Below are 15,259 nucleotides of genomic sequence, written 5' to 3'. Positions count from 1 at the left end.
AAAAAAAAAAAAAAATGCATCCAAAACCAAACCTGGCAAACCATTCAACATTGTCAGTGCTCCCAAAGCGCATAATCATAATGCGACACGGTGAGTCGAGGGGCAATTTGGACTATTCAGCCTACACCACCATCCCGGACCACCAAATCCCGCTCACCGACGTGGGCCTGGCCCAGGCCCAAGACGCGGGGTCCCGACTCCGCCACCTCATCTCCACAGCCTCCTACACGGACTCGTGGCGCGTGCACTTCTACGTGTCCCCATACGCCCGCGCCCAATCGACGCTGAGAGAACTGGGTCGGAGCTTCACGAAGAAACGGATCATAGGGGTCCGAGAAGAGTGTCGGATCCGAGAGCAAGACTTCGGGAACTTCCAGGTGGAAGAGAGGATGAGAGCGATCAAACGAACACGCCAGAGGTTCGGTCGTTTCTTCTATCGTTTCCCTGAAGGCGAGTCCGCTGCTGACGTCTTCGACCGCGTTTCTAGTACGTCTTCTCTTCTGTTTTCTTTTGTTTTGTGTATACGCTTTTATTTATTTATTTTATTTTATAGAAAGACGCATGTTTTGCTAACGAACGAGCACGCGAACATGAGAAAAACTAACATTACGTAACTCATGGCATTCAGCTAAAGGTGCATGAATCTTTTTTTGCTCAACCCAGCAATAAACCTAACCGCAGCATCCACATTGATCTTATATAGAGGTTCCATTGGAGGGAACCAATTCACATCCAGATGTGGAGAAGCCTTATAATGCTTACACCATTGAATCAAAGACGGGCCAGCCTTCCTCGGTTTCCCATGGCGAACCTCATTTCTATTAGTCCATGACAATGGTAACAGCTAAACCCGTGTCTTCCATCTCCCACTGTGCATCCATTAGAATATATCATAAGAAACCAAAAAAGTTCCGGAAAGGAACGGCTGACAAAAGAGAGAAGAGAGTTGAAGAACCTCCACATTCCTCACAAGTGCTATTTATTTACCAATACAGGTCTACGTACAAGATTATCTTTTGTTGGCAAAGTGCATAATCTTATGAGGGATTTGGATTTTCCATATTCTCTTCCAAAACAGACGCATACAACTCTCATCAGAACTAAAGCCCATCTCCCTGTTAGTCTCAAAATCCAAAGCCACCTTATAAGCACTTCTAACCGTGAAAAAACCATTTGAAGTTTCCTCCCAAACCTGCTTAACACTTGTTCATATTGCTATCCTTGTTTTCATTCATTTCTGTAATGTGTGCGCGCTTTGTTTTTGAAAATGCCAAGGATCAAACTACAAAGTATGCCCATCACAACTTCAATACAATGGACTGATCTATGAGTCCAAAATGGTGGACAAGAAGTACTATAAAATGTTAATAAAACAAAAAAGATTGGCCGGTATACGGTTAAATATTAAGCCTTCTACCAAATTATCCAATCTAAATTTTTATTTGAATAAGTTCTAGCTACAGAAACACACAATTAAGAACTTCTTTATAGACTGCCAGAGACTTTCCCTCAAACTTTGAATCAGAGTTTGGCTGGTTAATTATTAGGTTCTCCGAACTATAATAGTTATATGAAATTACATTGCAAGTGCAGTATTCAATTTCTCATGTTGGAATTACTGTTTGCTTGTGCACATGTACTATTGGTACTAGACAATTAGACGTAGCTTTAACTGGCCTGAATTTGATGCTACCCAAGTGAGCAAAGTAGCTGCTACAAAATCCGACCTTTTTCTCAAAAAAGAAAAAAGAAAAAAAGAAAACCGACCTAACTTGAAATACTTTAGGGAATGTTCTTTGAGGGATTTTCTTGTTTTGAATTATTATTCCAGTAAAATGGAAATGCCATTCATGTCCTATGCAGTAAATTGCAATACAAGAATTTGTATTGGGTGGTATATAGGGGGGTGGGGGTGGTTGTTGAGCCCTGTCAGTTAGTTGGAAGTATATTCCTGAAAGGAGGAATTATTTTCAAATTTTGTGCCATTGAAATGTGGAATTGAAGTGGGAATTTGAATCTTACAGGTTTTCTTGAATCACTGTGGAGGGACATAGACATGAACAGGCTTCACCATGACCCTTCCCATGACTTGACTCTTATAATCGTCTCACATGGGCTAACCTCACAGGTCTTCCTCATGAAGTGGTTCAAGTGGACTGTTGAGCAATTTGAGCGCCTAAACAATCTTGAGAACTGTGAATTCCGAGTGATGGAATTAGGAGATGGTGGAGAATACAGCTTAGCAATCCATCACACAGAGGAGGAAATGCGTGAATGGGGACTTGATGCAGATATGATAGCTGACCAAAAATGGAGAATCAATGCCCATAGGGGTGAATTGAATGGAAATTGTCCCTGGTATCTTGATGCTTTCTTTGACCATCTAGATGACTCGGATGACAATGAAGACAGTGTGGACGAATCCCCAAGTGATTCTTCTAGTGTATGTGAACTCTGAAGAATTGTTGTGATATTGGCTTCCTTGTTACAGATTGAACAAAATCAAAGACCACATTCATGGATATTTTGACATACAAAAATTCAAGTTCAATTGTAGCGTCTTTTTCAATAAACTGGTGCTTCTGAACGTGTAAAAATCTGCTATATTTATCCTACATTGCTAGGTGAAGTAAAAAATATAGTGCGGCATTGCATCAACTTGTATAAAAATTTCTGTCTATTTTAACAAAAAAACCTATTTTTTCTTCTATTTTACATAACTATTTTTTGAAAACATCTATATTAAATTATTTATTTTACATTATATTTTATTTAAATAATCATTATTTATTTATTTATTAGGAATATGATGAGAACATGAAGTGAGAGAAAAAAAAATTAAAATAATAAAATGCAAAGCTACAGTAAGTGACTTTACAAATTTACACATCTTTAACTTAATTGACATGGGTAATTTTGGATCTTGAATATGTAAAATTGAATTGTTATTTTATTTTTCATTTTTGAATGCATTTTGTGCTTGACAGAGAATATTTTGCTTTTTACTTATAAAGATTTTGTTTTGTTGTGTTTTTTTGTTTTTTTTTTTTTTTGAGAAGATGAGAACTTGCACGTTAGACACCTTTTTTGACATGGAATGTGACATTTGAATCATTGAATGCAGACTTTTAAATGATAGCATCAATGATCAAACAAGCAAATACAAAAGATGCAAAAAAGCCTAGTTTGCACCATGTTGGCATTACTTTCTTTGCATTTTTGGATAGAAAATTACACTTCAATTGATCAGATGCAAACAAGCCGAGTAATTACTGAGCTATCCAAATTGGAAGTTGTTGCCAACAAGTCAAGCTAAGTTATTGCCTTTGAAACGTATTTCCTAATTTGCACCCATCACATTAGTGTTCTTATTCTAGTTTAAATGGAAAGTTAATGTTAACTAGGTGATAGTTAGCCTAAAAAACCATCAATAAGTTCTAATAGTTGATTCAGATAATAATTTAGGTGTCATGTCACCTAAATTATTATCTGAATCAACTATTACTTGAATGACATATGAATCTTTGATATCTTGTGCACTATGCCTGGTACTATTGTACTGACATCTTGTGGACAATGCCTGGAACTTTAACAAAAAATTGTTTGGAGTTTCTGTCAAGTTTAAAATAGGATTAAAATATAAGTCCGTTTAATTTGTAATTAGAACAAATAATTGTGAATTTTTTTTATAATGAATAAAGTATGAGTACTGAGAATTGTTGGGCTGCGTAAGCTAAAAAAAAAAAAAAAAAAAAAAAAAAATTTATAATAAATAAAGAAAGAGAATTGAGAATAGTCAGGCTGTATAAGCTGCAAAAATGAACTAGATTTTGAAAATAAATATGTTGAACACTAATATTAGTTTCCCAAAAATGGATTATCATTTAAAAGCAATCCAAGTCTCGCATAAGTAAAATTCTGATTTTTTCTTAAGCATATCCAAATGAAAAACATGAGCTGAATTAGTAATTGAGTTTCAATTAAACTCTATAAAGCCAAAAGATATAGTTATCTATTTTTCGTGATATGATATTAATTTATTTTTATGATATGTTTTAGCCAAGTTTTCACACCATGTGCATTCCATTTTGTATATCCAAATGAAAACATGAGCTGAATTAGTAATTGAGTTTCAATTAAACTCTATAAAGAAAAAAGATATAGTTATCTATTTTTCGTGATATGATATTAATTTATTTTTATGATATGTTTTAGCCAAGTTTTCACACCATGTGCATTTTGTTATTAGTTTCCCCCATTATTTTAATAAATTTTCGTATTCTATTTTATAGACAAAATAGAAAGATAATTTATTAGTTTTTTCAAATATTTCAATAATTTTCCTTTCAAAAATGGTACACATTCACTTAGGCCCAACGCTTATAAACTGAAAGTGGGAGGCGTCTCTCCCTAATGTGGGATTGAGTAAATCCGTGAGGGTCTTCACCCAAAACGGACAATACCTTCTAAGGGAGAGGGTCGTCCCTCCACAACTAATATAATGAAATAAATGTATTTATCCTATTATTAATCTCAAATTAAAAAAAATTTATATAAATTTTTTATAAAAAATATTCATATAAAATGCATCACATTTATCTAAAACAATATTCAATATTGCAATTTAGTATAACCACGAGACTAAATCGACACATCATTGAAAATGTTAAGAATCAAATTGACACAATTAAAAAGTTAAGGACCAATTTTGTAATTTACCTTATATATATATATATATATTGATTAATTTTGAAAGGACTTAAATTAGGTCCAGTGTTCAGTTGCATCGACCCATCTAGATGATGACACATGTTATAATTGGACACGACCTGTGAACCCAACACGACACGACACAAAATTAGTAGGTTATAGGTTGAGGCTTAATAGATTCGTGTCATATTCAGGTTGACAAGACTAACTCATTTAATAAACAGGTTGAGTTATTGTTCAACCCAAAGAACCTATTGGACCCATCTGACTCGTTTAATTAAATGACATTTTATCAATATACCTTTCAAACCTTAGGTATATAAACTTATAAATTGTTATGATTTTACTTTCTTTGACATATTGTAATTGATTATTTGTGATATTGAGATATGCTTTAGTTTTGAATGATTATTTGTAATGCATTTACTCGTTAGTTTTGAATTTTAAATTAAAAAAAAAAAATTTTCAAAAGAAGGTGAGCGTGCTCTGCTGCTAAATAAGCCATATATTCCCCTTACTACTGTGAAGCTTTTAGAAGAAAAAAAAAGATTTAAAATTTGAAGAATGCTCAAATTAGAAAGAAGATACCCATTTCAATTTTCAAGATGACTGTAACACAATCATTGAAGTACTGGGTGTGTCTTCTAAAAAGTGTCTGACTGTATGTTTTAGCAAAAATAAAGAAGACCCCAAATCAGGTATCAGATACCCATTTCAAGTCTCGGGTCAAAGACTCAGAATTTTACTATAAAAATTCAATGATTGAAAGCACTTTTTTTAACTTGAACTAGAATTTTTATGCGTGTGAAACTGTGAAAGGTACTCTCTTTCTTTGTTTTTCAGGGTAAATAAAGGTGACCCAGATCCCGAAAAAGTGTAAAGATTGGATTTTTCTTGGATTTGCAAAATGCAGGTTGAATTTTAGAGACAGAGGGTAAGAGAGGTAATGTTTTGAAAACAAATCCTTTTTAAGATTTGCATTAGCCAATAATGGAAGGCAGTCTATGTAGACATAGAAATTAGGCAAAACTTCAGCGGATTATGAACTGCATAATTATTGGTTCTTAAAATTCTATCGGAAAGATAAAATTTTACCACAATCACAGTTCTTAAAATTCTATCGGAAATCTCAATTAAGCGATACACATTTCATTTAATGAATCAAATTTTATCACATTATCAATATTTAACAACAAAAGGCTAGTTCCCCCCAACCCCAACCCCACCACACCCCCTCCCGCCCCCAAAAAAAAAAAAAAAAGGCTAGTTTTTTTTTTTTTTTTTTTTTTTTTTTTTTTTTTTTTTTTTAATTTGAAGTCATGAAGATAGGTTTTTTTTTGGATAAAATTTGAAGTGAAGATAGTTATAAAATAATAAACGTTTGTGGGCTGTTTAATATCAAAGTGAGAAATGGTTAGAGGCGTAGCCAGAAATTTTTGTTTGAGGGGGGCCAACTTATAATACTAATTTATTAGGTTATATAAACTTTCATAAATATGCACAAACACATATATTTATACACACATATAATTCAGTATCTTTCACAGTGTATCTTTAAAATTTTCATTTTAAATATTATTTGAGGGGGCCAACTTATAATACTAATTTATTAGGTTATACAAACTTTCATAAATATGCACAAACACATACATTTATACACACATATAATTCAGTATCTTTCATTGTGAATCCTTAAAATTTTCATTTTTAATATAAGTTACCAAATTGTAGAGGTGGCAGTTCGTGTTTTCGTGTCGGGTTCTTGTCGTGTCAACTTATGAATATCTAACATATACACTAACTCAACATGTTTTTAAACGAGTCAAGATTCCTCGACCATAACACGACTCATTTATTAAACAGATTAGTCTTGTCGACTTATTTATTAGATTTTATCAAATGAAGAAAAAAATATGAAAAACAAANTGTAGAGGCTTAGTAAATTATTAACAAACCTACCAGTCAAATAGTCAACCATATTCCTTATTCTAAACTTGTAAACCATAGCAGAAACAACAATATAGCCATTCCAAATATATCTGGATGCCTAATTTGACTCCTAGCTTAATCATGTCAAAACAGTCATACAAATTATACATTTTCCTCAAGCATCCTGCTCTTCAAAATTGTATAATCTTGATTTACACTTACATACTTCAATAAATTAATAGCAAATCAGTTTGAGTGGAGCTACTTTTCCACATTCAAATAGAGAAGAGACAAATATCAAAGTAACAAAAATGTTGAGAATTAATTGATCATTAAATGCTAACCCAAATATGAGTGATATACATAATGCTTTCCCATCCAGTTGATGTGGCTTATTCCTCACCATTACAATCAAAAACAAAACAAGCATCATTTCTACTCTCATAACTTACAAACAATGCTATAGTAATTTTCCAAAGTTGGAACATAATTTCAATAAAGTAGACAGACCTAAATTTCCAAACTGACCAATGTTTCTATACTATCAGAAAATTTTGAATGGTCTCTGCTGAAAACTGAACCTCACCTAAAGATATGGAGTGGAAATTGTCTAAAGAGCAATCACAAACGCGGCATGGAGGACATGAAGAAGTATCAATGGTTGAATTCTCCTTAAAGAGATATGGTCCAACCATGCACCAAAACAAACTACAAAATGAGCAAATCAACACCACCTTCAAAAGAAGGTGAGCGTGCTCTGCTGCTAAATAAGCCATATATTCCCCTTACTACTGTGAAGCTTTTAGAAGAAAAAAAAAGATTTAAAATTTGAAGAATGCTCAAATTAGAAAGAAGATACCCATTTCAATTTTCAAGATGACTGTAACACAATCATTGAAGTACTGGGTGTGTCTTCTAAAAAGTGTTGACTGTATGTTTTAGCAAAAATAAAGAAGACCCCAAATCAGGTATCAGATACCCATTTCAAGTCTCGGGTCAAAGACTCAGAATTTTACTATAAAAATTCAATGATTGAAAGCACTTTTTTTAACTTGAACTAGAATTTTTATGCGTGTGAAACTGTGAAAGGTACTCTCTTTCTTTGTTTTTCAGGGTAAATAAAGGTGACCCAGATCCCGAAAAAGTGTAAAGATTGGATTTTTCTTGGATTTGCAAAATGCAGGTTGAATTTTAGAGACAGAGGGTAAGAGAGGTAATGTTTTGAAAACAAATCCTTTTTAAGATTTGCATTAGCCGGAAAATTCTATCGGAAAGATAAAATTTCTCACAATCACAGTTCTAAATTCTATCGAAATTCTAATCGGAAATCTCAATTAAGCGATACACATTTCATTTAATGAATCAAATTTTATCACATTATCAATATTTAACAACAAAAGGCTAGTTCCCCCCAACCCCAACCCCACCCCCCCCCCCCCCAAAAAAAAAAAAAGGCTAGTTTTTTTTTTTTTTTTTTTTTTTTTTTTAATTTGAAGTCATAAGATAAATATAATTTGTTAATAATTTACTAAGCCTCTACATTTATTCTGTGTCTATCTTTGAGCTTTTCTGATATTTGTTATATTTCGATGTCACTTCTTTTAATGCACTGGTTTGTTCTTTATCTTCTTGCAGATGTTCTCAACAGCTCATTTTCAGGTCAGTTCATGTGTCTTGCTTCTGTTTTTGTTGTTAATTTTTATTGGTAGCTCAGTATTGGGATGGGATCATGTGGATCTGGCAGTTGGAACCACTAAAACTTGTAAACACTTCAGCTTTGTATCTAGTGGGAGAATAATTCAGTGCTTTCGAGGTGCTGATGAACTTATTTCTAGAAAGAAATGAAATAGTAATGTGATTTACTGCAGATTTAAAATGAAGGGCAATTAGAAACTGTATATAGCTAGAGATTTTAATTGAATCTATATATATTAAAAAAAAAATGGAAAAAAGGAAAAAAAAAAAAAAGGAGTACATTTAGCTAGAGACTGTAATTAAGAGCTGTCTGTATTTGCTTCTTTTTTGGCAGTCTGAAGCTTTGTGTAGAAAATTTTTTAAGCATCCAAAGATTTAAAATTTTCTGATACATTAATGTTTATTTATTTATAAATTGTTCTAAAAAAAACAGATAAAATTTAATTTAAAGGCTTTTAATTTTTTTTTTTTTTGTTGGGAAAAGTAATGATTTAAACCTTTATTAGTTTTTTTACCATATTAAACTCCGTAAACCAGCAGTCTTCTGGAAAGCAATGCACACCTGAGATATGGTTAATTAATCCTTCATTTGAAATTGGGGTCAAATGGTGGAAATTTAAGAACAATTTGTAAAAAGCTTGGTTTTCTGCTATTGATATTCAGATGGAATGTTTAGTTGCTTAAGAACTCAACTTGTTTTCTTTGAAATGTCATTATAGAGTTTATGATCTATGATTGGAAAACTGAATTTTGTAAGGAGATCCCTAGCCTGAGAAATTGTGGTTTTCCGTGAAACTTAAGGAGGTCAATTGCAAGAGATTAACTGGAACCTGAAAAGACAAGTTTTACTTGAAAAAATGGATAAAGCATGAAAAAAAAAATGCCTTCTGTAACCTCAGATGAATTTGCAACATTCAAACATGACTATGTAGCAAGTTTTCTTCTGTATATTGTTTGTTCATAATATTCTTTATGTGCAGACTGTGATAAAAATAATCCCGAGATGAATAAGGAATTGAAGAAGGATTTAGTAGATTTACTGTCAGAGGAGCTAAATTTACAGAAAGATGTTGCTAACGAAACTATTGCACACACCAAGGTTTTAATACTTGATGCTACAAAAACCTTGTCACACTATCAAAAGGAGGCAGAAAAGTGCAATGTTGGAATGGAAACTTGTGAAGAAGGAAGGGAAAAGGCTGAAAGAGAACTCATAGAGGAGCGCAAGCTTTCTGCATTGTGGGAGAAACGAGCTCGTAAACATGGCTGGAATGACAGTAGAAAAGTGCAATGCCGGAATTGAAACTTGAGAAGAGAGGAAAGGGCTGAAAGAGAACTAATAGAGGAGCGCAAGCTTTCTGCATTGTGGGAGAAACGAGCTCGTTATCATGGGTGGAAAGGCAACAGAATAATACGTTCATGATTTTGGTTATCATATTATTCTTTCTAACGTTGATGTTAGGCTTTTTGATTGTGACATTTTATGTTTATGGTTAGGCTTTTAATTTTGATATAGCTTGTACACTAATCCTTAGAGGTCTTCTTGTGAATATAGGTACGCTTGACAGAATTTACTTTTCAATTGGTCTATCTATTGAGAATGAAAGAAAGGAAAGCAATTTAGTGATAAGGGATTTGTTTTGTGGATTTTAGTATTTAGAGCTTCTCGGATCTATTTGATGTTAACCAAATCTCTTGTTTGGGTGGAGGTGGAGGAATTGGTTTGGGAAGCATTCAATGGACATTTGGAATCGTCTTCTGTTATGCCTGAAGTAAATATTGTGGAGGGAATGAAATATTTGCACTTTTAAAGATATGGAAAGATCAAATCCCTAGTTGGAATCATTGTTGATTGGTCTCAAGGGTGGGGTCTTTCACATAAGAGCTCCAGTTTAGATTTCATAGAATCACTTAAGTTTTGAGCATATATTTCTTTTGGGTTACTTTGTGATCACATTATATATAGTCAGCCAAAAAAAAGAGATTTTAGAATTCATATAATTTGACATCTATTTTTGCTCTTGTTGATGATGAGCTAAGGTGCATAGTGTTCACCATGATAAGAGAGTGGCAAGTTTCTTTGGGCCGTGAGGGAAGGTTTAATGCTAGCTTGGACTCTAGGCTTTCGGAACCTTTGGCAAGTTTCAGTTAAGCACCATCTACATAGAACCAAACAAATGTGGTGATTGGTGATATATTAGCATCTATGGGAAATCTACCTATGCAGGTTCATTACTTACTTTGGACTTGTACTCCTTTTATGTATTTTTGGGGCTGATCTGATATTTTGAAATTGTTTTCTTTATAACATTATCCTTATTAATAATATTTACTGGAGCTTAGATAGAATTTAACATGTTTAACTTAACTGAAGCAGCTAAAAAAAATACAGCATTAAGAAATCAGGAAATTCTTGTGTGCCTCCAATCCTACTTGGATATACGTCGAGTATCAAATTAATGGGGTTAATTTTAGCCCTCATTAGGGATGAAAAATATATGCATATATATCAATTCTCTAGCTAACTGAAATGACCTCCAGTACAATATTGACAACTTTGATCCTACTCCTATGTAATAATATGGTACACTAACGTTTGTGTTGGAAATTAAGCTTACCGGTTTCAAATATAAAGCCAGGCACTCACAGCCAACTTTTAAGTAATGGATGACCATTTTGACCATTAACATTACTATGACATTTCTGGATTATGAAAATTTTGATAATGCTGACCATTTTTTTTAATAAACCTCTGAGAAAAACCCCACTCAAAAAATATAGAAAAGTAAAAAATAAAAATAAAAAGCTGCTGAGTATGAAGACTCCTAACTGAAGCTATACATTATACATCCTTAGTTTCTTACAGAAATTTTCATTCCAGAATTCATAAAACCCATGAAATCTAGGAAAGAATACAATGTAAATTTCCAAAAGCTCAAAGCTATTTGTATCAAGAGCAAAACAGAATGCTCTTCCAAGAATTTCTGGTTAGCTCTTTATCGTTGAAGGTGTGCCAAACTGTTGACATGATACAAAGAGGAACAACCCCCAAATCTCACCCTTCTCACTACAACAAACTCTCCATTTCCGATGAGGCAACTATATCTAGTTATCTACCACCTTTTGAGACATCACATTTTGAGGCATCATGTTAGTAAATGTCTGTGTGCTGTCCATGTCCTCGTCTTTGCAACATACACATGTAAATGTGTACAAATGAGAGTTCTGTCAGCAAACAATGAGAATCTATACATATTAAAGAAACTGAATTTAGCTTACAGGACAGATGTATAATGAGCAACACAAACATCATCAAAAGTTCAAATCCTCCCTCCCCCAACAGTTGAGTTATCAAAATAAAAAAATAAAAAAATTATCAACAATGCTTCACAAACTGGCACCATAGATGTTGATGGTCGAAATTGTCTGCAATACAATCTGGGGACCTCTGGCAAGTAGGTGTCAATATTGCAATCCTACAGAGAAGACATTTATGACTTATTAAAGACTTCTAAGCATTATATCATATCACAAGTCTCCTCAAGGAAGAGACATAAATGAAAAGAAAGCTAATTATAATTCCAGATAGATTATCAGTGCATCATGCATGTACTGAGTACAAACTGAAGCAGCCACAGCATGGAGTGTAAGTGCAGATTTAGTAACAGCCAAATATCGCATTTTTATGCTATGACTGAGACGATCCATTATGAATACAATCATAAATATAAGGACAAAAAACACTATACATATCAGGTAATATTGGCTATCAAAATGAATTAAAACTCTAGCAATTTCTTTATTATCAAACAAATTGAGTACATCCACTGCTGCATTTACTGTCTATCATCCTACAATAAAATTTTTCTTTTTATCATGAATAATAGTAACTTATTTAAGTTGATAAAAAAAAATAAGTAACTTACTTTAGAAACAGTTATAGCTAGGAGACCAATAGTATTTGTTTGAAGACCAAAACTGGTGTAAATTTAACTTATTCACAATCCTTTTGTCCTCATCAGGGCTCACAATTCACAAGGTTGGCTCTTAATTTGTATTAGGAGTGTAGTATATGAAGTTTTGCAGCTAGCAGACATATATTAAATTCTTTGGACATCTTATTATAGCACTTGTTCACAATAAATACCTTAGCATATCATATTGGATGTGGATCAATCAAGATCAAATTAAAAATTCATATTACGGCGTACCTTTGGCTGGTTTTGCAGTCATCTCCTACTCCTCTGTTTTTGACTTTCCCATCATGCTTGTTGAACGGTGGAATCTTTTTGCCAGAGGTCTTGGAGCCCTTGTTTTTCGGTCAAATCCTCTCACACAAATAAACCCTGCAAATCAGTGATTAATTATATTTCAGAAAGTTCTTAATTTCAAATGGTATCATTAGACAAAAAGTACACATTTTAATTCCTTCTCTTTAGTTAGTTTTTATTTTTATCTTCTAGTCTTCTTTCTTTCTTTGAAAGAACTTCATACGTTTTTAGCTACAATATGAAAGAATATATAGTAGATGCATATTTGCAATTTTAATTTTCTTGGTAGTCTCTTTGAGTAATTTATTAAACTTCTTTTATAATAGCTGTCTTTGGTGCTCATCCACACTTCCAAAGTTACTTAGTTTTTTATTTTCTTTTTCTTTTTCTTTAAGTTAGGTATTTGGTGTATGCATATAGATGTTATTTTTTTCTTTTTCTTTTTCTTTTTCTTTTTTTCATAACTAAATAATTACTTAAAAATGTCCAGGGGTGCCAGTATATCCAAGTCCCCCACTGCAACCAAAAAAAGGGAATAAAACTTGAATAGAAAAGAAAAAGAAAGGTGCATTGTACTGATATAACATATATTGAAGTGAATGAATTAGAGAGAACCTTGTAAAAATATTATTAAACTCTTGGTTATGTGTTTAAAACATATGCAAATATAAATCTATACTATTTGGAGAACCTTTAACAGAACCCATTTCATTGTAGGCATGGAAAGGTTCATACCATTGACGAGATTATTTTTATTTCTACAATGGGTAGGGGAGACTTGGGCTAGCTAATTATTGTGGATACAATAAGTTACTGTTCCAAACCAAATAAAAACATGGAAAACTTATTGGATTATATGTCAGTTTTGGCCTCTCGTGTTGACATTTAACTATGGAGGGACTGTTGTAATAGACAATGGGATCAGCTCCTTAAAACTCACTCTTCTAACTTTCATACTTCAAAAAACAGAACAAAATCCAGCTAGGTGAAGCAGCAGCTCCTGAGAGGAAAATACTTTGACAAAAAATTGATATGACAGAGTTCCAATCTCTCCTTGTGCCTAAAGCTTTTTTTAAAAAAGATATCACCAAATCTAAACCTATCTACTAACATCCCAAGTGTGTTTTCTGTTGAACTCCCCACATGACAATTGGTTGCACAAAATGGACCAACGACCCCAACAAAAAAAGAAAATCAAAATTTTAACTAAAAAGCTAAAAGATCTAGAAACCAAAATGAGACAAATAGCTCAAAACAGACTGCTAAGTGGCTTCGGAACAATATCAAGTCTCTCTCTCAAAAAATTAAAAAAAAAAGACAATAAAGTGCACAAAGATTTACTATCAAGATCTACTATTATGAGTTCAAAGGCTGATCAAGCTAATCTTACTTATATTTAAAAAAAAAAAAAAAAAAATAATTTGCAACATTCAAACATGACTATGTAGCAAGTTTTCTTCTGTATATTGTTTGTTCATAATATTCTTTATGTGCAGACTGTGATAAAAATAATCCCGAGATGAATAAGGAATTGAAGAAGGATTTAGTAGATTTACTGTCAGAGGAGCTAAATTTACAGAAAGATGTTGCTAACGAAACTATTGCACACACCAAGGTTTTAATACTTGATGCTACAAAAACCTTGTCACACTATCAAAAGGAGGCAGAAAAGTGCAATGTTGGAATGGAAACTTGTGAAGAAGGAAGGGAAAAGGCTGAAAGAGAACTCATAGAGGAGCGCAAGCTTTCTGCATTGTGGGAGAAACGAGCTCGTAAACATGGCTGGAATGACAGTAGAAAAGTGCAATGCCGGAATTGAAACTTGAGAAGAGAGGAAAGGGCTGAAAGAGAACTAATAGAGGAGCGCAAGCTTTCTGCATTGTGGGAGAAACGAGCTCGTTATCATGGGTGGAAAGGCAACAGAATAATACGTTCATGATTTTGGTTATCATATTATTCTTTCTAACGTTGATGTTAGGCTTTTTGATTGTGACATTTTATGTTTATGGTTAGGCTTTTAATTTTGATATAGCTTGTACACTAATCCTTAGAGGTCTTCTTGTGAATATAGGTACGCTTGACAGAATTTACTTTTCAATTGGTCTATCTATTGAGAATGAAAGAAAGGAAAGCAATTTAGTGATAAGGGATTTGTTTTGTGGATTTTAGTATTTAGAGCTTCTCGGATCTATTTGATGTTAACCAAATCTCTTGTTTGGGTGGAGGTGGAGGAATTGGTTTGGGAAGCATTCAATGGACATTTGGAATCGTCTTCTGTTATGCCTGATGTAAATATTGTGGAGGGAATGAAATATTTGCACTTTTAAAGATATGGAAAGATCAAATCCCTAGTTGGAATCATTGTTGATTGGTCTCAAGGGTGGGGTCTTTCACATAAGAGCTCCAGTTTAGATTTCATAGAATCACTTAAGTTTTGAGCATATATTTCTTTTGGGTTACTTTGTGATCACATTATATATAGTCAGCCAAAAAAAAGAGATTTTAGAATTCATATAATTTGACATCTATTTTTGCTCTTGTTGATGATGAGCTAAGGTGCATAGTGTTCACCATGATAAGAGAGTGGCAAGTTTCTTTGGGCCGTGAGGGAAGGTTTAATGCTAGCTTGGACTCTAGGCTTTCGGAACCTTTGG

At 33.2% G+C, this 15,259-nt stretch overlaps 2 protein-coding genes and 1 long non-coding RNA gene across 3 annotated transcripts; 2 read left to right on the top strand and 1 right to left on the bottom strand.

Annotated features, from left to right (window-relative positions):
• Positions 1-2: 2 nt before the first annotated feature.
• On the top strand, positions 3-2,641 carry LOC112020105 (phosphoglycerate mutase-like protein AT74). The gene is made up of 2 exons (XM_024052667.2): positions 3-486; positions 2,025-2,641. The coding sequence occupies exons 1-2, from the start codon at positions 15-17 to the stop codon at positions 2,456-2,458; spliced, it is 906 nt and encodes a 301-aa protein (XP_023908435.2). The 5' UTR covers positions 3-14; the 3' UTR covers positions 2,459-2,641.
• Positions 2,642-8,160: 5,519 nt separating this feature from the next.
• Positions 8,161-10,683, top strand: LOC112020101 (uncharacterized). The gene is made up of 2 exons (XM_065766627.1): positions 8,161-8,298; positions 9,315-10,683. The coding sequence occupies exons 1-2, from the start codon at positions 8,229-8,231 to the stop codon at positions 9,635-9,637; spliced, it is 393 nt and encodes a 130-aa protein (XP_065622699.1). The 5' UTR covers positions 8,161-8,228; the 3' UTR covers positions 9,638-10,683.
• Positions 10,684-11,150: 467 nt separating this feature from the next.
• Positions 11,151-12,767, bottom strand: LOC136064653 (uncharacterized). Its single transcript, XR_010626249.1, has 2 exons — positions 12,546-12,767; positions 11,151-11,810 (listed from the first exon to the last, which is right to left on the bottom strand). It is a non-coding gene; the product is annotated as an uncharacterized LOC136064653 (long non-coding RNA).
• Between the last annotated feature and the right edge of the window lie 2,492 nt (positions 12,768-15,259).

Source organism: Quercus suber, unplaced genomic scaffold (genome assembly GCF_002906115.3).
Source record: "Quercus suber isolate HL8 unplaced genomic scaffold, Cork oak 2.0 scaffold_727, whole genome shotgun sequence".
NCBI classification, from domain to species: Eukaryota; Viridiplantae; Streptophyta; class Magnoliopsida; order Fagales; family Fagaceae; genus Quercus; species Quercus suber.
Note: the sequence above shows the minus strand (reverse complement) of the source record. Positions and strands in the feature narration are given on the sequence as shown.